Here is a 25,037-nt window from a genome sequence, read left to right on the forward strand (position 1 = left end):
AAAAATAGACATTAGTAGAAATAATAATACAATAATTAAACTATTGTTGAACTAAAAATACATACCGCTCGTTGAAGATTTCCAAAAAGAAAGCCCCAATACCGAGCTTGAAGTTCAGATCTTTTGTCCCGTCCGGTAGATGCAGATCTTACACGTGTTAATGCTTGAGATATTTTGTTACCCTCTAGTACGGAAGAATGGCTATCTGCCATGCTGACGGATGTAAATGGAGGTCGAGGCGGTTTTCGCGAAACTTTAATGTCTATAAAAAGAGTAACAATAATTAGTATCGGAGTTTTATCATAAAATGCACACGCTTGTTAACACTTATATTGTTACAACATACTCTCTTAACCTCTCAGAACCGACAGTGTTCCAAGGCATGACCGATTGAATTCTTCGCCCACAACGTTCAGAGCTAACCAATACACACCCGTATTTAATAGTTGACGCAAACTTATACATGCCCGGCTTACTCAACCTTAACCTACCCACAAACCCACACGCTTTCCATAAACGGACGTTAAAAACTATTAATGCTTTGTGCGAGTAAAGTATAAAAAAACGTGAGCATATCACACGCCCACGTAACATTTACAACTTGTTTACTAATCTTATAACAAAGATTATTGTTAAGTCATCCAAACAAATACTTTTTTCTTTATTTTTTTTAATATCTTAATATTGCATAAATTTAATATATACATACATCTTCATTAAAATATAAAATAGTTTGTATTACCACTCTATAATACGAAGACCCCAAAGTAAGAGCATTAACTGACATTTTTGTCGAAAATGAGATAAAGACTAAATGTATGCATCTACTATTAATTACTTAATTACACTTTGGTTCAGATCATATTTACTTTGATAAGAACAATATACATTATAAATATATTGCACAAAAATAAATTATTCCACTATATTAAATTAGTCAACATTAAAAAAAATAGTTCAATGCACAGAAGAAAAAATATTATTACTTGTATTAATTACTTTCCACTATAGAAGAATACCTTCTATGGTGCCACTCTAGTGTGCGGTCCACCATTACAAATGCGGTTTACCGTTATAATTATACTTTAGTGTGCAGTTATGCAGTCTACTTTTACATCTGTTGACAGTTGCAAAACGTTCATTTGATGTTCAAATCAAAACCTAACCTAAACAAATTAACCAACCTCCAAAAAATGTACCAAACGCAAAATATTAAATTTATTATGCAAAGTATCAAATTTATAGTGAAAACTTTCTTAATTATAGTTTTATGTACAAAGTGTATACTATTTAAACTAAAGTGCAATTATATACTCCTCGTAAAGACCATGTTAAATGCACTCTTCTACGGAAGCCAAATGCATTGTTTATGGTAAAAATATGTTGAACTAATATAAGGTTATGTTTTTATCATAAATTTGTTTTGCATTGTAGTTGAATTTGAATTAAAAATGATTACAAGTAAAGAAAATATGTTTCTGTTCTATGAATACGTGGAAGAAAATTTAGTTACATTAAGCCTTATTTTACTCGAAAAATATGATAAGAATATTGGAGGTAATATTATGCATACCCTTCGTAAAATAAAAGTTGAAGGTTAATATTTTTCAGGTCAGAATTTTAATACGGTTGTAGTCAGAATTTACATTACATGAGTCAACATTTATATTAAAAGGTTAGAATACATCGGTCAGAATATAAGCGGCCAGGATTTACATTAAATGGTAAGAATTATTTTGATAGATGAGCAGAACCATCTTTTCAGTCAGTATTTATTACAGTTCATTGGTCAGTATTTATAAAGAATAGCCAGTATTTCTATTATATGAACTGTATTTTAACCTCAAGGTCAGCTTTATGTGGACAGATGGTCAGCATAATAATAAATGGGCATTATCAAGGCGTTTTAGGGCCAACTTGTTTGTTGGATTAGCATCAATTTCAAATGTCAACACAAGCCAAGCGTATTCTTCGCCGCCGCTCTGTCGTCATTCCCGCTTCGTTTGTCTCTCTGAATATCTACGCATCCTACATACGATTGAATATATCATGGGGTGTTCAATATTCTGAACGGTCGCTTGCACCTAGCCTGTCTAACAATTATGGAGTGAGTGAGATATTTTATAAGATATGTCTAAAATAAATAATTTATAGCCCATTTGTATTCATAAATATTATACATTTTTTTTTTTAATTCACATGATTGTCTTATATTTTTATTCTATTTGATATTAAAAAACAATGAAAAAAGCAGCTAATAGAGTAAGCAAAAGAATGCAGATGCAAGGACGAATTGTGCAATTTATGGGATCTTGAACAACTAAGAATGATTTCATATATAAAAATATCATACAAATAAATAAATAAATAATTCAATTCAATTTTTTATGTCATTTTGGTTCAAGTCTTCTATTACCTATTGAATCATATGTAATTTGATTAGATTTATTTATAAAAATATATTTGGCTTTAATATTTAAAATGTCCATGTGATAGCAAAACTACCTAATAAAAAATCTAATTGGTTTTTAATTATTATTTACATATTATTGTAATTTAAAATATTTTAATAGTATGAAACAAATAAATATGCCTGCGTCATTCATTATTTATAATAGAAAAAATACTACAATAAATAAAAATAAAGTATGAAATGCACATCATTATGCGTAGTTGTGGCCAAAAATATAGTTTAAATTATTTTGACAGTTGAACAAAGGATCATGGCGCATGTAACATGATGTGTCATACAATTTAATTTTATTTAAAAAATATATTTGGCAATAACAAAAATTATTGTGTCGATGTGACTTTCTCGTCGCAATTTAAGTTATTTTGATAGGCAAATTAAAAAAAATAGGTATTGACCAGATTCAAATGCACCGCTACAGCTAAAATTATCATGATTTTTCCGAAAAATGTGAAAGATATTATAAATAATTGAAATCCAGGATTACATAGAGGTCTGGTCTCTTTAATTTGGCACAACAGAGCGTCAATGGTGTAGAAACAAAGGTTTTTAGTACCGGACTGTTGCTCCGTGAGTGCGACATGGAAGGCGACCAGATTACGAGCTTCACGGCCCTCCTCTCGCACGAGCTGCCGCACATCCTCCGCCCCGCCGCGCCCCAACATGCTCCGACTTCTCAAGCCCAACCCGCAACATTTGACGCAACTGTCAAACCATACAGCGATAGCCAACCGGTGGAGTTCGAAAACGCACGTTAAATTGTAAACGGATCTAGAAGCTTACATATATAATTAAAATAACTAAATAATAGCTATTAAAATATAATAAATTCAAAAAAACATTGATCTGAAACAAATGATATGTTATAAGTGTATTCAGTATTACCCCAAAACAATATATTTATAGAAAAATATTCAAAATATTTTATGTTAAATATTGTATAAATTTACAATACAATTATTATAAAATAATACTTATGTTTAACTAATGTGTATGTGTATATATAAAATACTATTTTTACGATGTTCTGTATTACCCCGCAATTATATTTTTGCATTTTTTTTTGTGTCACGCATAGTTGTGTAATTATTATAAATACATGATATTCATGTCTGTAAAATCTAGGCAATTCTTAAGATCGGGGGAATTCAGGAGCTATGATGTTACAGCTGGACCAGGGTTGTGGTGAAGAGAAAAGCGGCTGCTTTCTCGGTCTTTTAAGTTTCGGTTGTCGTCTCTTCACTTGGAGTGAGCTTGGACGAACTTTCATGTGTCTTAAGTCGAGGTAACTGATGGAATTTCTTGAGGAAGGTTTCAATCGAAAGTATATTCCGAATAGAAGTGAATGATATGCACTATATACGCTTGGTTCCGATGTAGGTTTCATTGCTCTGGCTTCTCTCGACCAGCGTATCAATAGCGATGATTTGAGGGTGGATTTAAATTTGTTTATTAAATATATATGAATATATAAAAAATATGTTAATGCGTCGGTAAATCTTTTAGAAAATATTTTGCGGCGCAGGCAAATAAACCTTAGCGAATGTGAAATGACGGGCTGGCAATAAGACATAGTTTCACTGCTGTTGAAAATTTATTGTGGTTTATTAGTTACATTTTATTAAGTTAGAATGTCACAGGGCTGCGCGACCAGCGTCAAACGGCAGTAGACGTCCTTCCGTCGTCACTACGTTCCGTAGCTTCAGCACGGTTGCCAACTGAATCGACGCTCACAAATGTATCACATTTTCTTAAGAAAAATAGCAGTTTTGCGAGTAAGATATTCAAAAATTTTATGTTTCTTGACTTAATATTTTTTAATTTTAGCTAAGCTTTAAACCAATTATTTGATGTAACATATTAGAGTTATTATTATCGTCACCATCTATATATAGCATATATTTACTATTAATAATGTAATATATACAGCGATTAAATAATGTATGAACTTTTATTAACTTAATAGCGATTTTATTCAATTTAAAAAATATAAAAACGAGAATTTACAATAAAATCTTTAGTTATTAATCTAATTAAAACAATGAATAAAATTAAGTTTTTATATAATCTTAAAATATTTAATTTCATAATAACATACACATGTTGTATTACAGCATGATATACAAGTTATAGTGATCCATTAGTTACAATATTTGTCACCTTTACAGTCTTTTTTACTATCATCCAACAACCACATTTTAATACCCGAAATAACTTACTACAATAAATATTTTAATAAATAAATAAAATTAAAATTATAAACGAAACACATAGATGATTAAATTAAAACAAACAAAGGACTAGAAGCAAAGGCTGCTAAATAATATTATAATTTCATTACTGTATTTCTTTTTTAAGGAAAGAAATAAATGAACCAACAAGTATTGAGTGATCTGATGAATACTTACTTAATATTTACAACTTAAAATAATGATACGTCATACATGTTAATACTTATATATTTTTTGATCGCTTGTTATATATTTACATATCTAGTATAATAATTTTTGGAAGAGACTAAAATTCGAATGCGTATTAAGATTGATAAAAAGGTAATAAACTATATTTTAAATGCAATGTATGAAACTATTGAAGGTGTGTTTTAATTTAATTTAAAGATCAGGTGTGTTTGACTTCCTTCTGACGTATCTGGCGAAGTAATCTGGTCTCCAGCATTTGCATGATCCCGGTACCAAGAACCAGTCATAGTAAAGACGAACCTAAATATAATTTAATATTAGTATTATATTTATTTCATTTTAATTATTTTTTACATAGAACATTTAATCACTTGGAAGCATCCTAGTTCATCATGTCCATCACAGTGTGGTGGTTTGTCAGTCGTAATTGGAGTATCATCAGCTTGAAGACCAGCTCTTTTTTGAAGATATTGCTGATAAGCCTGTTTAATAAAAATATATTAAAATCCCGAGCACACACTATAAATAAATTATTTAAAAAAAAAAAATTACCTGGAAATCATGCACTGGGGGTGGCGTGGTAGCAGAAGAAGATAATGGTGCTCTCGTCTTACCGTTTCCAGTAGCACTGTTTGGCGATGCCAAAACTGCCTTTGGATAATGTAGTTCTGCCACTAGCATTGATACCCAACGAGGAGAACTCAAACAACCACCTTCCAAATAATGGCAGCGAGACTGCGTACATCTGGTTACTTCAATAGTCTGAGTGAAATATCCTTCATATGGAATTTGAACTACGTATCTCCAGACACCTTGGTAGTTTTTGGCGAATACTGGAGTAGCATATTCAACCTAAAATAAAATATTTTGTTATATTTATTTCCATAGTTTAATTATTAATTTATTAAAAAAAATGTACTTTTGCAGGACAAGGTGTTGGAGGTCCGTCAAATCTTGGCGGAGGAGCACCAGATGATGATTGTGGAGGTTCATCTCTTCTTTCGGCTTGGAGCGAATTTGAATTTTCGCCGTTTATTGCTCGATACAGCATACAAAATCTGATGGTTTTTGAGTCTTTTGATTATAGATTTTCTTGTGAGATTTATTGATAATTTTTGTTAACTTACACTCCGCCACCATCGCAGAATTTCCTTCCTTCGCGTTTACTGTCTGTAATTTCACGATGTTCAGGACCGTCAGAAATTTCACGATGCTCAGGAGCTTCTCTCTTTTCGCGCTCTCCTCCGTGGTATGGATTTAAGCTGTAATTTCAAGTATGTCAGCTATTTATGATTTACGAGTAAAAACGAACACTGATATCAAATTTATTATTAGCCTTCTTTCGATATTCATTATTTTTAAATAACTTTTCATTGTCAAAATATTTGCTTATATTAAATTATAAGATACTGCTATATTGTATTTACATTGTTCAATCTACAGAAGTTCAAATTATGATCGTTACGCAAAAGCATTTTTATAGAAAAGGTAACAGAAAATAATCTGTTTCCACCCCAAAATCGTTACATTGGTCCAAACATCAAGAGTATAAAGAGCAAACTGTATATAGAAATTTACGGGAAGATTATGTTTAGTAAAAAAATTTAAGAGAATAGAAACGTTGGATCATTGTGGCGCCCGTTAGACTGAGAATATTGCTGCTATGAATGTGTGACCGAAGACACGAAATTATCGATTTGTAGGCGTTCGCTGCTTTTGGGCTTTTCTTATGGCTCCCTTTAGTGCATTTTGCATATAGACACGTATAAAATGTAATTAAGGCCCAGAGACCATGGACAACGAATAATTAACGCATATTGGGTGTTAGAGCAGCAGAAAGTTAATACTGATTTTCAAAAAAATCTTTTTTTGTGTTTGTTAAGCAAGATTGCCGCATATTTGGCGAGAAAAATCTTCATGTGATTCACGAGAGACGTGACTCAAAAAGTGACTGTTTGGTGCGCATTGTGGGCAGACAGCGTCATTGAGCCTTATTTTTTTTTTAAACGATGAAGGTCAGACTGTAACAATCAATGGCTATATGAGCGCTATAGGCGTAGGATAACCGATTAATTTTGGCACGAAATCGCAGGAACTGTTATGGAAGACACATGATTCCAACAAGACAGCGTAACTTACCAAAAATCGGGTGCAACGTTGAATGTTTTGCGTGAAAAGTTCCCAGGTCGCATTATTTCACACATTGGTGACGTCAACTGGTCGCCAAGAATATGAGATCTAGCGCCGTTGGATTTTTTGTGGAGTTACGCTAAGAGTCATGTCTACGCCGACAAACCCGAAATATTTGAGCACCTAAAACCAACATCCGTCAGTTATAGCTGAGATACCGCCCGAAATGTACCAAAAAGTCATCGAAAATTACATGGAAAGGATCGGCTGCTGCAAAAGGTACAGAGGCAGCCATTTAATTGATATTATTTTTCATATTTAATTAAATACATCAAATGTTCGATTAATAAAAGAAAATCCGAAGATATACATAAATTTGTGTTTTTTATAAATTGGATCACCTTTATTGTGTATTTAAAATGACTGTATCAATTTCTTATCCCGCCTCGTAAAAAAATAGTCAATGACCTTATGAACAGACAATGTGTCAAAATGATGTCGTGAATTTGAAATAGGAAAAATATCGTTTATTGTAAAAAACATGAGTAATATGCCCATCCGTTTTCATTAATAAACTCGTTAAAACAAATGAAAAAATAACGCTTTCATAAGCATTAAAGTTCGATGAACTTTGTGAATATCAAAAAGTGTTCTGAATTATTCTTTATGAAACAGTGAAAGCTATATGCGTTTTGGATATTGAATAAGAGAACACATGCAAGACGTATTTATCGTAAACCTACAGAAGTTTGTTCCTATTGTGTTAAATATTTTTATACTTAGTTTCTTTATTTTCAAAATTTTCACTATAATATTCTTAAATTTTACTCAAACTTAGTAATAAAACCAATGGCGAACTCTTTCATATTCTGTCTGATACAAAAAATCAATATACATGTGATAAAACTTACTCGTTGTTTGGGAATGGATCAATAGCATCTTCTGGAGCAGTTTGTAATTGAGCGACTCTTGGTAAAGTATCATCTGCGCGAAGGACTGGCAAAGTTCTTGATAGGAATTTCAACGTTTGATTGCGAATAAGTTCACTAAATTGAAAAGAAAAATATGATGTATTTATTAATCAGCAATAATAAAATGTTTGCCATGTTATATACTCACAATGGATATGGTTCACCTCCATTCCTTTGTCCCATCGGATTCCTCGGAATTATACCTCTGTTTAAATCGCCGCATAAGTTATGAGGCGACGAACCTAAGTTTTCTAAAAGACCAGGACAGTCTGATTGTACGTGTCTATATGGCGGAGGTCTTACTCTATAATAAAAATAAATTTGTTTATCGACTTTTAAAGGCATTGATGGATTAACAACAAGGTTTCCCAGAAGTAGATTCACAACATCAATAATATCGCATTCCAATTTTATTGATTTCCATAGTCCGTGCTAAATAGTGATAAATTAAAGTTAGTGATGCTTACTTTGGTGGTACTGCTCTCGGCGATTCGACGAATGCATAATATCCTTCTGGCGGAGTTTCCGACGTTTCAGCGTCTTGCGAATGTCCGCAGATGAAGACGGTGGCCAAGATCTGCAAGGAGAAACAGATGTCATCTCGGACAAAGTCGGCTGCTGCATCCGGTGCAATTTCTACGGTTACGTGGTCGCCCTCGATACCAAAAACGGTACGCCATCGCCAGCGATGCAAGACCGCGGTCCGTTTAGCAAATATACCGTGATCGACGAGACTGTTTGGTAATCTGAGGTAATTAGGAGCGATTTCTGGTGTAAAAAGTGAACAACGACAATGGCATCAGCATCTGTGACACTGTGCCGTTTGAGTGCGGTGGAACGGATGACTAGCGAAGAAAGTCAACAATGGAGGTCATACGCGTGTGTCATTGTTGTGTGCTCATGTCTCGCTATATTTATTCTATAGTATGGCACAAACTGTCTTTGTTTGTTTTAAAGCACGCCAAAGCGAGTTTAACCCACAATTTACCATTGTAATCTGCAGAGAGCTTTACTGTTGTTTAGATAAATATAGCAAGTCATTGAATTGAACGGCTGGTTATTTTGAGATTGATTAATACAGAAGCTGATTTGAACAATCGGTGAGGTGTAGAAAACCTGATTAACAGATAATCGAATCCGAACTTGAAATACCAGTCCAGATGGGAATAAAAAGCTTTAATGGATATGATCATGTTGATCAATGTTTGCAAAATGCAAGCGCAATGGATAAATGGTAAGTGTACTGGAATGTCACTAGAACGATCTTCTTGAATCAGGTTTTCATGTCTTCTTCGAAAAAATGTTGATATACTATCTTAAGTAAAATTTAAAAATATGCTATACTAGGAAATATAAAAAATCAAAAATATATATGTAATAAATTTTATAACATACGTGTTGGGAGTAACATCATCACACAAATTTAAAATTAAAACATCAGTGATAATAATGACTAATTTTCTAAATAAACAAAATGTTTTAGCACACAAGATGCAGGCTAGTCAAATCAATTAAATTCTAAATTTACATAATCTTCAAAGTATGGGAAATAAAGTGTAACATAGAAATACACGTATCTATGTTTCTTAAAACTATTAATACTTATATTACAGTAAAAATAGTTATATTACAGTACAAATCCAGTTTAAAATAAGATATCTGTGTACATTCAGTATCAAAAGAGCCTTCAACAACGTGATATGCACAAATATTAAACCCTTATGTTTTAGCTCCACAGGCTTTTATTTTTCTGTTTTTTTATTAAAAATGACACAATTTAAAGATTACAAAAGTGTGCAGAACTATCTAAAAATACATATTATAATACAAAGAAATTTATTGATTAGTGGATATTAAAATTTTGTCCCACAAAAATATATGTGAAATAGCCAACCCAATCATTATAAACTAATACTTATAATTTTTGAATACTTGACTTAAAGCTTTCTCAAAGAAAATATTAAAATGTCCCAATTTGCCCCCCCCCCCTCCAGTTAATCTACATACCCTTCACATATTATATACATATAAAAAATGTGCAGAAGTTTATTGTATTTCAGCACGTGCTCAACTCGAAAAACATTTGATGTAACTTAGATTTTTATCGATTCAAATTTTGCCAAAAATATTTTTATTTATAGGGGCGGCATTTTATGACCAGTTGTGTTATAAAAGCAACATCTGTTCCCACATATTCAACTTAGCTCTTAGCTATTCGTGGATATATTTCTTAGCGCATTCAGTTTACACAATCTTTCCATCGCGAAAATGCCGCCCCCAAGTAAGTGCCGCCCTCCGCCCTCCTAGCTACGCCACGGATTTTGAATCAATTAAAATGTCATCCATTATAAATATATTGTAAAAATATTTTCAAATTAAGCATTTTTTTGCTAATTCTTGAAAGAAACAAATTTGGATCGAATGGCGATGATGCTCGGCTTCGTTATACGGAACGCGTGTGACTTCAATAATTTATTGCCGATCGCTTTCTGTGCGATGCGCTAGTACATAGCGTCCTTGAATATGCTTTTATTGTATGGAATCCGAGTGAAGCGAACTATTTCTTGTTGTGGGAAAGAATTCAATGAAAATTTCTGAGATGTCTCTATAAGAAAGAGTATGAGTGGTATATGTATTTGTATCCTAGTGTCTTTGCTAGAAGCATTGCAATACAATCCATTGCAATCTCAGCGTTGCGGTGTTGATCAACACGTCAATGCTCGGTGACTTTCAGCAGAGAGCTTTAGCGTGCCATAGAGAGTCGCGATCGCGTACCTTATTCTTACCGCTGCGGCTAGAAGGCCAGCGCTTGAAAACGCTCTTCTTACATGAGCCATCAAGTTTCTGAACGAGCTTGCCAAACACAAGGATGTTTTCGGCGATAGCTATGAAAAGCTAAAAAAATATGTGGGATGTTTTTTTTAAATAAAAATGTTCATTATTGTTTGTAAAATGGCCATCATGACGCGTTGGGGAAAATTGTAAGGAATGATGGTAAAATTTGTAATAAAAAATAAAATAAATTAGCTTAGCTTAGATTGTGTTGAAACTTAACATACATTTGACTCAATTCAAAGAAGTTCAAAGTCGTGTTACTTATTTAAGTTTACTAAATTCAATTTACACATAATCTTCGTGACTTCAAAAAAATGAGTATAAATAAAGAAACGTGTTATTATTGATCAGGAATTTATAATAATTTTAATAAAACACGCAATCTAATTATTACACTAATATATTAAAATCTAATGCGTAGATCAAAAATAAAATAAACAATAATCTCATTAGCGTTACACATGTACATGAAAGCAATACATTACATACATTTTTCCATTTCATTATCGCAAAATGAACTTATGCAAGAACACGCAAAAAAACGATAATACAATTTTTGATCTGAAATTGAAATAAATGTATTTATTACAATTTCAGCACTACTGTATTGAGATGATATAACAATGCCGTTAAATAAGTAATACAATGTAGTTTACACGTAAATAAATTGAGGCAATCTTCGACAACGACATTTTTGTGGGAATTTATTTTATGTAGTTTCTTACGTGAACTTTCAATAATTAAAAGCTTCAATTATTATTATAATTAAATTGTAAAACCTCTTTCGTAATGACACTATGGCACAAATGATGCATTACAGTTAAAGTCACACATTTAGATCTAAATGACTTGTTATAAATTTAACTAACAGTGTGTTCCATTTTACACGTTCAAGTTCTGCGACACATTTCAATTGTGACTCATGTGAAGATTATAATATATTTATATAATGAGCTGTATAATGCATATGTCACGAAATATAACTGTTTTATGAATATATTATTTTTTTTATTTATAAAAATTGTCAATATTTGATAGCTTCTTTTAGGCATAGAATGATTTTAGCTTTCAAGAAGCATGAGATCGAAATGTCAAAATCATAGAAAATATGTGGTTATTAAACATAACCGTACATCCTCCAAAAGCCTATTTGGAGTCACGCATTTTTCTACTGATCGGCGTGAATTACTGCAAATTCTTTTACGTACGTTAAATGACTTTTTACCGCTACCTTAACCCAATAAACGATAAAATATGTTTTATTTGCGTTTTTTTATAAGAAGTAAAAAAACTGACGCTTTTTTATAGACATAATTTACAAGCAAGACCAAAAATATTTAATATAAATATGATTTGCGGTTTCGCGTTTTTTCATTACAAACACCTATAGCATAAACAAATTTTTATATGTAATCCCGTATGAGAATCAATTATTTTTTGTCATAAATAAAAAAATAATTTAAATATAATTTAAATTTACAGTTATACCTTTGTTAGTCATCTCAGGCAAACAATCATCTTTGTGTGCTGACGCACCTCAAAGATTTTCCATTGATTAGAGCCTCTCGAGCAATTTTATTGCTCTCGAGAGCATTTCTCACATATTATCATTTTGAGACGATAACGGTTAAAAATTACTATATTCTCTGAACGACTCTGATATATTTATACAAAAATACGAGTTCGACGAACCGCGATTAAAGTTCTTAAAGATGTCGCACTATTTATGGTTATAAAGACCGTTTTTGTGTTCAAACGACGTTGACATTCAAGTTTTCTCATTCGCTTCCTACATGCAAATACTTTGATCTGAAAACTTGTCTCGATGCTATAAGTCTTCATAAGGCTGTGCCTAAGAATGTGTTTTGTAGGATTGCACACTTGTATCATATATAAAAAGAAAACGCGAATTTACCAGGCACGATTATTCAAATTTGGATTCGTTCGTGTCTCTTGGTAATGTGGCGTGATGATACGCGTATGTTATTATTTTAATCGCATTCTGCCAGTGATACGTGCTTGGAATAAATTTAAAAAGGCTGCGTATTATATTTTCTACGTGAAAAAATGGTTCGTATGCTTCTAATAGTGAAATTTCATCTCATAAAATAATTGATATATGTACATATTATATTTATGTATATATAATAAAATAACTATTTTATTATATGTACTCATACTGACATTCACAATTATTATGAAAAGATTTTAATTAAACAAGAAACAGATCAATCAAAGAAAGTATTTTAATTTCTAATTAATAAGGATATACTTTCATGAGCGAGTTTTTTTATTATATATGTATATATACAGTGGTACCTCGGTTTTCGTTGACTTCGGTTATCGTGGATTTTTTCTGCGAATAAATTGTATCGGTTTTCGTCGGTTGCCTCGGATTTCGTCGGCGTACGTGACCCATACGTGAACCACAATTACACGCCTTGTAATGTACATACATACTACAAATAATTGCCTCGGTTTTCGTCGGTTTCGGATTTCAACAATTGTTTTCGGACGGATTTGGATTATTATTTATTTGAACATAAAAAACATTTTTATAACATATTGTCATTTTGGTGTTGTGTTACAAATGCAATACAAATCAAAACATATAAAAAAAACTAAAAATGATTGAGATATAAAAAACGAAGTCGTAGCATATAAAATAATTTTTTAAGAAAATATATTTTTTTCGTTGCACAGTTTAATGCGCTATTTAAAAACTTTAAAAATAAATAAATTTTGATATATTTCAATTAATAAACAAATATAAATTAACATTTCAAGAGAGTAATAAAATTTAATTATTTACTAACATTTAAAAACAATCAGTCATACACAGGTACTGCTTTATCATTTATGATTTAATATTACAAGTGACTAGTATGTACATTGAGAACAAGTTCCATATTGTGATATAAATTTTAAATACATATTTTTATTAATTTTTGACAAATTAAACTAAGGGTGCAATATATTTTTAATTAAATATGCACTGTCTTAATAGAAATCTAACCTAGAAAAATCCGAATAATAATACTAAATATGTATTATAAGAAACATCGTATATATTTTATACATTCATTAAAAATATGTAAATTTACAAACGAGGTCAAATTTAGTTTTAAACTACCTTTAATCATTTTCTAATATAATTTCTATTTTGATATTCGATTTTTATTACCTCTATTAAAACTTCAAAACATATGTATTTTTATTTAAAATAAATTTTATAAAACTATTAAATATATTATGCTTTAGAATATAAGTATTGTTTTAGTAGTACACTTAAAAGAATACTCACTATTAATAAAAGCATTGTCTGCCCACAATTCAATCTCTAATGAATAGCAGATTTTTTGTCCCATAAACTTCCGATTAGGAAACGATTATTATTTTTGGTAGTGGCACAAAATGTAGATACAATACCTACACGACAAACGGTATCCATTTCATTAGTAGCCTGTACCTACATAAACTTATAATAATGAGGTTCCGCTATATTGTTGGATTGAATATGTACTGGCAACGTTCCTTATTACGCCCACTCGAGAGTAGGTCAGAATTTACCTCTTCACCACAGATCAGAATGTCCCGATAGGTTAAGTATACCAGAATCGACGAGTAACTGTGAGCTTAATCAGATGACAGTAAAAGTTGTCGCGTCTGTGTGTGCTCGCGCAATTACATAAGAAATGCATAAAATGTTATAAAATACTGAATGGCCTAGTTAGAACAAATCTAAAATCTATAAGCATCGTGCAGTTATATAATTTACGGTGTCTCTATTATGTAAGATTGAATAGAATAATTTCGCGGTTGCAACTGGTATGGGATACGGTTATTCTTTCGATCGTTGGATTTGACCTTAACCTATTTATTTTTAAAGCAATTTTGTGGAGACACGGACCTGTTTTATTAGCGGTTTTTATGACAAAACCGGATTTTCGGGGCGTTTTATTTATTATCTTTAATCCGGCCAATAAACTCCGTAACGGTCAACGTTGGAAATATTGATAATGTGGAATGTTATGTAATGCATTAGCATAGACATTATTTAAATTCACGTAAGTATAAAACGAAGAGTATCATCATGTAAAAAAATATATGTTTTTTTTATGTTCTGTAATCAATGCTTCCATACAACATAATTGCGTATATTATTAACCCAATTTTGCTATGCGTAGAAAGAGTTTTTCTTTGTTTTTTTCTTATTTGTACACACGTAATGACTTTACGATAGTAGGTATAATGATTTTTGTCCGTTAGACTATTTACATGCCTTGTATTGCACAACGAACGGTACGTAAGTTACATTTTATAATGAGAATTAGTTATGTATTAATATTATACTTTGAGTTTTAAAGTATTTCATAATAACAATAAATTTTGTATCACATTATATTATAATAAAAAAGTTATAAGTTAATGAAAAAAATTGAGTGATTTCAACGCGCGAGATCCGCCAAACCTTAAATTTTTATAGTTTAATAATCAAATTATTAAAAGAAAATTGACTCACCAATACTATTTTATAATCCATCTTCGATTGAATTTGTAATAAAATATCACAGATAAATGTTATTTTATAATTGTTATTCTGTGATTGAAATTAGATGCACATATTTTTTGTATTTCACTTTTCGTGTCACTTTTTTTTTAATAAAAGTTCATATATCTTCTTCTTCTTAATGATTTATCCGATTGTCATTATATAGTTTTCACTGTTATGTTGAAAACTCGATTGATCAACTTCTTCCTTGGATGGTCCGTCCGTTAGGAAGTGTACTTGAGAACTGACGGTCAGTGTCGAGGTGTTTCTACTTTACAAACTCGGCTCACTATGACTGCCGCACACCTTGCAGCACACCTGTAAATCTTTCTGTTACACATAATCAAAAACAGGGGAGTCCAATCGCAAGGTCGTCGTTCATATGATACTGAATTTTATATATGTAATTTATAAACTTAAATATTGTAACTAAAAAGAGGTTTGGGATTGATTAGTAATTTATTAAAATAATTTATTCCTATCATTTAAGATGTAAATATTTAAAAGACAACCCTAATTTTCCTTATACATTAAAAATAATCATCAATACCAAAAAATACCAATTTATATAGATTTTAATACCTTAATATTGTGTTAAAACCAAAATTTTACCGAATACGCAACAATATGTAATATATGCATTATATTTTAGGTATTTATTCATCAAGTGAGAGATCATTTTAGAGATATCATTATCATAAACTATCAATTAGTTCAGATCAGAATCAGATCCATAAATAGTCTAAAGAGCAGCAGATAATGTTGATGCAGAATAGTCACTAGAATATCTAATTACTTCTGCTGTCATAAAATCTTTTAAGCTTATTTGAAAAAAAGATAACGTTTTATAATGGAAACTTACATATGTATCACATATCATCAGAAAAATAGTATGTTCCACACAACTCATAGCAGTGAAGTCAGTAATTGCTCGAGTTAATGTAAATTATAATGTCGACACAAAAATTTATATTTTAAAACGCGTGGAGACTAGAAAAAAACCTTCTTATAATACAAAGCATCACATTATGTTATTATTATAAATATGTGTCTCTATTCAACTTATTAATAAAATGTAGGCAGCTGTCAGATTTCTGTCTAAAATAAATATATAAAATATTTCTTAGTGCAGAATTTTTTAAATTTATGTTTTTATTTAGTCTCAGTCTAAAAAAATAAGCCCCTGTTAAAAGAGCAATTTATATAAAATAACTAATAATTACTTTTTTAGATAAAATAAAATATTAATTTATTATTCAAGAATTAATTTATTACTATATTAGTAATTAGGCAATCTGGTTTCTCGATGTTTTTCATTTTTCAAGAAATTAGAATTCCCATTTTTCTCAAGAAATTTTCCCATATAAAAAAATATATGCGATTATAATATTACAATATATTATATGTAGATATCTTTATATTATTGATAAAATAAAAATTGGGTGAAAATAATCGTTGAAGAGAATAAGTTTCAATAGGATGATAATCTGAAGAACCGGAACTGATCTACTTTAATTTCTCGTAAAGCCTCGAATCAAGAAAGATTTTTATGCTCCCGAATTCATACCTGAATCTTAGAGAAAACTGTCAATAACAGGTGTTTCTATTTTACGTTTTTCATATTTAAACAAGTCTTTTTTAATTATTGAAAAAACGAGATTTGAGTTCGCCGACAGGTACATTTATGGGGCAACTTTGTGGAAATCCCCCATTAATTTTTGCAATCTGCCGATTTGCGCGCGAAGCGGTTTCTTGTTATAGTATTATTAATATAGTTATTATATAAACAAAGCAAAGATAAGACTAATTACAATAGATGAGAAAATCGTTTAAGATTTTTTTGCCATTCAAAACTTCCCACGTGTATCAAAAGCTTCCATTAAATAATACATATTTTAACACCTGGCACGTACACACCCATTCTTATGTAGCGGAATATATAATGCAGTGATTGTAAATCATAAAAAATATTTATACAATTTTTTTTACAAAAAAAAATTAGGAAAACAGCGAATTTCTCGATAAATGCGAATTTTTGCTTAGCATTCTTTTTTAGAAACTTTCGAAAAAAATTTTTAAGAAGAAACACTAATTAGGATACTCGTAGAAAAGTTGACAGAAAATATTTTAGATATATTTATCAATGTATGTACATATTTAGGGGTACGAACTATTTTTTTTGTCTTAAGCATACGCGATTAAATCACGTTTTTCAGAAGATTTTATAAGCTGAAGTTTCTGTTGCAATTAAATTAAAATTGTGCCGAGCACCTATTATTGCACAATAGCCACTCAAACTTTCAGAGATAATCAAAAGATATGAATTATTGCAGTATAAAGACTCAACCTTCACTAAAAAAATTGTTAATAAATATTGCTTGTACTTATATATATACAAATTGAGCGGAATAGTATGCTTTTAATAACAATATCATATATAAAGAGAAAAAAACACCATTAAATAGAATCTGACAAATATTTTTTTTTTTAATAAATATCAGATTAAATTTGCTTCACTTTATTTGACTTTAAATTTATAAAATATGTATATCACTATTTATCTTATGTCCTAAAAGTTAACTGCGTTAAGATTGACTATTTACTATGTCATTATGCAGGAATTTCAAACTATATAATTGTTAAAGTACACATCCAAAAGTACATGAGAGCACGAGAATGAAAACCGTTATGCAAATTTGAAGTAGATTCTCATTCTTATTAAAAAGTATAAGCATCATTTTTCAACGCGCTCGCTTGTTTAGGCGTGTAACAGTTAAAGCCAAAAAGGAATTGAATGGTGATAACATAATAAATGATGACTGAGAAACTAACAATAAATCAGGATAGACATTGAATTCCAACATATACAGTTAAAACACCTTTGGGCCAATATCATTTAATAAACAACCTTACCTTGACCTTCCGTTGAAAAAAAACACACGCATGGTTCCCAAAGTACGGTTACGTAAAATTAACAGTTTTGCTCTGATTCGTCCGGCAAAAAGAAAATTCACGTTTAATTAAATTCACAATGCTTTTAAGAGTTGTTAAGTAATATTGTAAATTCGCAAGTGCCGAGTCGAATTAATGAACGGGCTCAATATGAATATACTGTTAGCATACAGTTAGCGGAACTGACTTTTAAAGCCAATTTAGAATATTAATAATTATGCATGTATTTAAATTGTTACGGCGTGGTTAAGCTGATCAGATTCATTGTTGTATACGATTAGTTAAAAGGCGATAGATTTCTAAACATTGTATATGTTTACATTTTTCCAACCTACTTTGGGTGCTCAAATTCGTACGCGCTTATGACCTCGTTCATATACATACATTATTGTTTTTTTGTTACAGTATTAGATCCTGCACATAAAAACTGACCGATGTTTTTTGTTACAGTATTAGATCCTGCACATAAAAACTGACCGATGTTGCCGTATGTTTCACTTTCTTTTCCATGCATATACATGTAAAGGAAAGTATATTAATAAATTAACCACATTTTATTGACAGATAAATACATATTTTATTATAAAATATATAGGTTTATATATTTATTGTAGAATATAATTTATAGACACCACTCCCAATTAAAAATTAACATTTTTACTGTGAGAATTAGTATGTACTAAAATATTTTAATTATCTAAAACACATTTATAATATATATTATACATACATACATATATAGGCATCTTTCGGTTAGCACTGAACCATTATTGAACTAAGAAACTATGTATATGTTAATAACTTATTATGAAACTATGTTTTTCTCTTTCCAACAATAAATTAGGCACTGCAGTTACTGTTATCGTGTGTACTTATAATACAATCGAAACTATTTTAATATACATTTATCGAAAATGACTTTATTTCTCACAGTTTTACACTCGCATAATAAAAATAGTTATTGTCTAAACTATTTTATAGAGATTCTGGATAGAAAACATTAAAAAAAAAAACAGTGTATAAAAAAAACATAATCGTAATAATTATTTATTATCGCTGGCGGCTTATGTCACTCCTAACACTCAACATAATATTTTTAATAAATCTTATAGTCTATTATATATACTATGTATAAATATATAATAGAAGTATATCATATTTTTAAATTGGTCTGAAAATATTAATACGATTTTTTTTAGTAGAAGGCGGAAATTATGGAAAACTTGATTTAAAAATATTATTCTGGTGACATTCCAATACATTTACCATTTAACCAATGCGCTTACAAATGTTGTTTATTGCGATAATAATTATTAAACATTTTATTCCCTATATAACTATTCAGGTTTACGTGTTTCAATACAAAGGTTCTTAATCTGTGAGAACGATTCCCCAGAGGAGTTATGCAGAGACTTTTGGAGATTTGTGAGTTACGAATTAATATGGTATAAATTGTCATATTCCGTATTTATATAAGACAACGAAATGTCTAAGCAAAGGATAATGTTTCATTAATAAATAATTAATATACTTATAATGTTTCACAAAATTGAGAATTCTGAAGACTGGATTTTCTAAAAAAAGCTAGAAATTCTAAAGAAAGTTAGATTCCACTTTGCAAGTACGCTTTCTATGTTGGGTATTTTAACTACAAATAATTAATTCTACATCCTTTAACGTGTCATATATAATAGAAAAGAAGCAAAAACATTTTGTCTTTGAAATGGTCAATGTTTTTCTTGGAAAGGGCCTTAATAAACATATTGCTGAAATAACATCATTGGAATATGTTGTCTGATGTTATTCGTATAACTCATGTAACTAAAAAAGCTAACGTTTTTTGGTATTGATTTGATGAAATAATCTCAATTTTTTGTCATTATTAGATATGCCAATGATATGCACATCAAAAAATACATTATTAAATTACTACTACAACATCTATTGATGTTCCTTGGGTAATATATAATATCTCTATATTTATTAAAAAATTACAGATAGAAAATAAGGTTGCATTTTCAACCTAAAAAGAATAAACTTACAACCTTGGGATGTGATTCAACATATATATCACTTATAATAATAGTAATTTCAGTTTAAGTTCACAAAACATTAACTATACTCCTTTATCTCACGAAAAAAATATAAAATTGGGAACATTCATAAAGCATTTTTTTGTTAAAAATTAAATTTGTACGAATATTTTTTAATGTTTTACGATCGCTACATGTTTTTAATACCACTTCATAAGCAAGGGTGCGTCTGTGCCAGATGTTTTTTAAAAGCAAATATTTTTTTTTTAAATATACATTCTTTTGAGGTCGGTAAGTATTTGAATGGCAAAAAAATATTTACGATTTTATCAAATACTTTAATCTTTGCTTTGGTAATTTAAAAACTACATTAATGATCAGTTATGCAGAAACGCTTCGCGTGGGAATTGCCAGATTTAAATATGTATGGGGGCTTTCGTCGGCGAATATAAATCTCGTTTTTTAAATAATTTAAAGAGATTTTTCAACTTTATCTTGCTCGAAATATAAAAAGCGTAATATAGCAACAGCTCTTACTCAAATTTTTTTCTACGATTAGGGCATAAAAACGAAAGCCCAAAAATCATTCATAACTCTACGTTCTGTAATCAATCAAAGTAGATCGATCTGTTCTATTCCTTTGATTATTTGCGTCCACAATAAAAAATCATTATCCCATTGAAATTTTCTCTTCAACGATCATCCAGATCTTTGTTTATTAATAATATAAATATATATATACAATAATATACTGTAATATTATAATCACATACTATATATTACATATATTTTTTATTTATCAAAATTTCTCGAGAATTCTTGAGAAAATCCAGAAGTAAAAATGAAAATTCTCATTTATCAAGAAATGAAAAACACAGAGGAACCAAAATGCTTAAATGTAATCTATCAGAGCCAAGCATCTATTTTATTTATATCTGAATATATTTTGCGGTCAAAAGTATGACAAGGCAGGTTTTGCCTCAATCGCTAGTATTATAAAAATTCGTTAACGATACTTTGATTTTCCAAATAATTTAGTCCAAAATTACCATTTTTATAAACGCGATTTATAATTTAAAATTTTGGAAAGTATTATATTATTGATATTCATATTATATTTATTTATTCTTAATAACTGGATAAACTCATATGTGGTCACGAATTCACGTACTTAACTGAAAGGTGAAAAGTTTTGGAAACGCATGTTCCTCGTATATAAACCGTTATGTCCGCAAAGGAGAAGGCGTTTCCATCGGAGGTTCGCGGGCAGTAAGGGGCCCGTGACGCAATACGACCTTGTTCCGGCCGTGAACGGCGGCGCCTATGTGATGTAGGTCAACCCAGGGATAGTCAAGTCAAAGCATATTTTTAATTAATATATAATATAATTTAATCATACTGCTTCGATTCACTTGAGACCTAAAACATATGTTATCTAATATAATTTAATGAAATATAATTACAGGACAAAATTCTAATTTTGTGGATAATTTTGAAAATAATATATGTGTGAAGAAAAGATTATCTGGTAGGGTTTGTCGGTATTTTTGCATAAATATGTAAAATTCGAAAACTGGTTATTTAACTCAAAAATTAGCATCTTGGCTTAAAATCGCCTTGGATACAAGCGTAATATAGTAAAACTAAATTTCACGAATGTAAGCCATAATAAAATAATGAACAGTATTTGACAGGCGAATATTCGACCAGAATAGCCTCAAAGGCAGTTTATTGTACTATTTTAAATTATTAACATAGCACGAAGTAAGAATCTCAGTTGTAAGAATAGTCACGAGATCTCTAGATGTTATGTGAATATATTTTTTGTGGCCCATCTTTCGAGACTTTTAATCTCTCCTTTCGACTGTTTGAAATGGTCGTGTGAATGACTTTTAAAATATAAGTAATTGTTGAAGAAAAAAATATTGACACTTAGTAAGTGTGATGTAGTCATGAAAGCAAAGCTTTGTCTTGATAATTTCTGGAGCCTAATTTGCAAGAATAAATATCCAGATATTTGAAGGGTTGCGGCACATTTAACTTGCTTTTTTGGTTCTACTTATCTGTGCGAATCAGCTTTCTTTTCGATGAATGCAATAAAAACAAAGCATCGTACACGGTGGATAAATGATAATTTGCCTGCATACTTACGTATAGCGGTAACGTCATATGTAATATCAATATAGCGAAGCTCACGGAACCAATGAATAAATTTCGGTATACTGAAAATTCCTTATATTGAATGTAAGGAAGATGATATTATTTTTATTTTTAAAAACCATATTACTACAGCATCAAAATAACATCTTATAAGGTTGACAGATCGTTTTTTGTCCATTTTTAAGGATACTGTATAAAACACAATAAAATTTGTGAAAATATGTTTTATAAAAAAAGTTCGAGGGGCAGCGAAACACCTGTAATGTCGCTTTTGAACACAACTGGCACACGCCAACTCATGAGAGAACTGAATTCGGAGAAATATTGTGGCAAGTTGTAACGTCATTCTTAAATTCGGATCAAACTATTTCGTTATACTGAGATCAGTCTTCGTTACAATGAAAACATTTTGTATGAAAGTTTTTCAGGGACAAATTGAAGATTCGTTATACTGAGAATTTCGTTATTTCGGTATTTGTTACAAAGAGATTTTACTGTATTAATTTTTTAAATAGGTTTGTAACTTAACTAAATATTAATAAAACAAAAAAATACCAAAATGTTTTCAACATAAAAAATAATATTAAATCGTAACATTTTGTATCATTTAAAAGTAGGTTTAGAGTTTAAATAAATACTAATCATAAATAGCATCGGTTACACATCCCCTCAAAAATATTACTGATATTTAAACATATTTTGTTACACCTTACTAACGCTACAACACAATCGATCAACTATAGTTGGTGCAATGTGAGCGATTATAAGTCATTGATTGTGTTTTAGCATATTTTAGGTGTTTGAGGGCGCGTTTTAACGCTGCATATAACACAATTTTCTCAGAAATTTAAATTTTAATAAATTTTAAATGTCGTTTATTAGATAACATCCAAGAAACTACACATGTGTATATTGCGAGACGTCAGTCGGAACGGAACGATCTAATGGTTTTAATTTATTTTTTTGTAACCAAGCTTCTTCAGCCAAATCACCGACTGCATCACAATCATTGTCACGCGATCGTCGTAAAAGATAGTATCCCCAAATATCAATAGATAAAAAAATTAGTTTTATTAGCATTTATACGGTTTGATCGACATTAACCTCAATCTTCATACGTACTAAGTATATATTACATGTTCACGTTTAAAACGTACCTAGGTACATTTTATCTGACGTAAATCTCACGTATATGTGTATTAAATCGGAAGCAATGATAATGTTTATGTAATATAAAAGGAAAAACTCACTTTTCGTCCTCAGAGCGCGTCGGTCGCCGGGAATTCAAAATTTGAAGATTTCATTACGAAGATTGTTTATCTAATTTAATCAATGTATTCTGCATTAAATCGGAAGCAATGATAATTTTTATGTATTATAAAAGGAAAAACTCACTTTTCGGCCTCGGAGTCCGTCTCCGGGAATATAAAATTTGAAGATTTCATTACGAAGATTGTCAATGCATTCTTCTAATCCTCAACACAATTTTATGGTTATAACACACCTGGTTAATTTGCAATCCGATTATTTGTATTCAGTCAAATCGAACAAGGCACATGACGAATTAATGAAAATTATTGTCGCATAGCAAAATTTTATTTATAAATAATAATTATTTAAAACTGTTGTCATGTTGATGTCAGCCATCTTGTTTTATATTTGAATGCTTGTTTTTCATTGGCCGAAACAATCGAATGCATTACCGGCAGCTCGGCTTTATTATTATAATTAAATATATTTCCTTTGTTTACGTGTATTATAAACCGTTCATACAAAGCGATACGATTTACAGAATAGAGAATTGAACGGAGATTTAAATTTTAAGTTATGCCCGTCTGAAAGCGGTTTAGAACCATTATATATAAAGATTTTAGAAGAACCTGAAATAATATCAAATATTGATAATATTTCAATTAATCTCTAAGCAATTTTGTATCTTAAATAAAAGCGCAATATTAATAATTGTTTAGTCGACGATTCATTTTTGCTAATCTCATGTCTTCTTTAAAAAATACTAAATTAAATAAATATTCATAGTTTTTTTAAAAAAGCAGTTTTTGTATAATCCCTAATATCTAAGAAGAAAGAGTTTTTAAAAAATAATCTTTCATTAACCGTTCCATTAAGAACAGTTCTAGACATTGTTTAAAAAGTTAATCGGTCGGTAAATACTTTCTTGTCAGGTTCATCGATTGATCTATTCGCTTAAGTTGCAAAGTACGCTACATATAATACGTTAAAACGGATTAATATATCCGTCGCCTTGAGAAAAAATAATGCATGCATTCGGGATTGGCTTCGAAACGGCCGTTTCTTATCTGCACTAGTCGCCAATGGCATTTTTTTTAAAAACAGTCGCCATTCTTTTGTAATATGCAACCCCTCCGAAAAGGGGCGTATAAAAAAATCTCCTATGGAGGGCGTCATAGATACAAATACGCTGGCAATTGACAATAACTTCTTCTCAGACACGTTGTCTGAAAATTCTTCTGGGACTTTTTCAAATATTTATTA

The 25,037-nt window shown here is 30.3% G+C and overlaps 2 protein-coding genes across 2 annotated transcripts in view; both read right to left on the reverse strand.

Moving 5' to 3' along the window:
• ssp3 (SCAPER domain-containing protein short spindle 3) overlaps nt 1-3,187 on the reverse strand; it is a 49,927-nt gene extending 46,740 nt beyond the window's left edge. The window contains exons 1-2 of the mRNA XM_088193286.1: nt 3,027-3,187; nt 66-262 (exon numbers count right to left, since the gene is read on the reverse strand). Of these exons, the coding sequence (XP_088049412.1) occupies nt 66-262; nt 3,027-3,135 (306 nt within the window). The 5' untranslated portion in view covers nt 3,136-3,187. The remainder of the gene's footprint in view (nt 1-65; nt 263-3,026) is intronic.
• A 1,724-nt stretch (nt 3,188-4,911) lies between these two features.
• Nucleotides 4,912-15,712, reverse strand: spz6 (Spaetzle domain-containing protein 6). The gene is made up of 9 exons (XM_088192710.1): nt 15,349-15,712; nt 8,459-8,568; nt 8,140-8,295; nt 7,932-8,066; nt 6,018-6,152; nt 5,810-5,948; nt 5,443-5,742; nt 5,262-5,372; nt 4,912-5,190 (listed from the first exon to the last, which is right to left on the reverse strand). The coding sequence occupies exons 1-9, from the start codon at nt 15,367-15,369 to the stop codon at nt 5,083-5,085; spliced, it is 1,215 nt and encodes a 404-aa protein (XP_088048836.1). The 5' UTR covers nt 15,370-15,712; the 3' UTR covers nt 4,912-5,082.
• Between the last annotated feature and the right edge of the window lie 9,325 nt (nt 15,713-25,037).

The sequence above is a fragment of the Plectrocnemia conspersa genome, unplaced genomic scaffold, assembly GCF_051122295.1.
Source record: "Plectrocnemia conspersa isolate PC_06_02 unplaced genomic scaffold, ASM5112229v1 ptg000009l, whole genome shotgun sequence".
In the NCBI taxonomy this organism is placed as follows: domain Eukaryota; kingdom Metazoa; phylum Arthropoda; class Insecta; order Trichoptera; family Polycentropodidae; genus Plectrocnemia; species Plectrocnemia conspersa.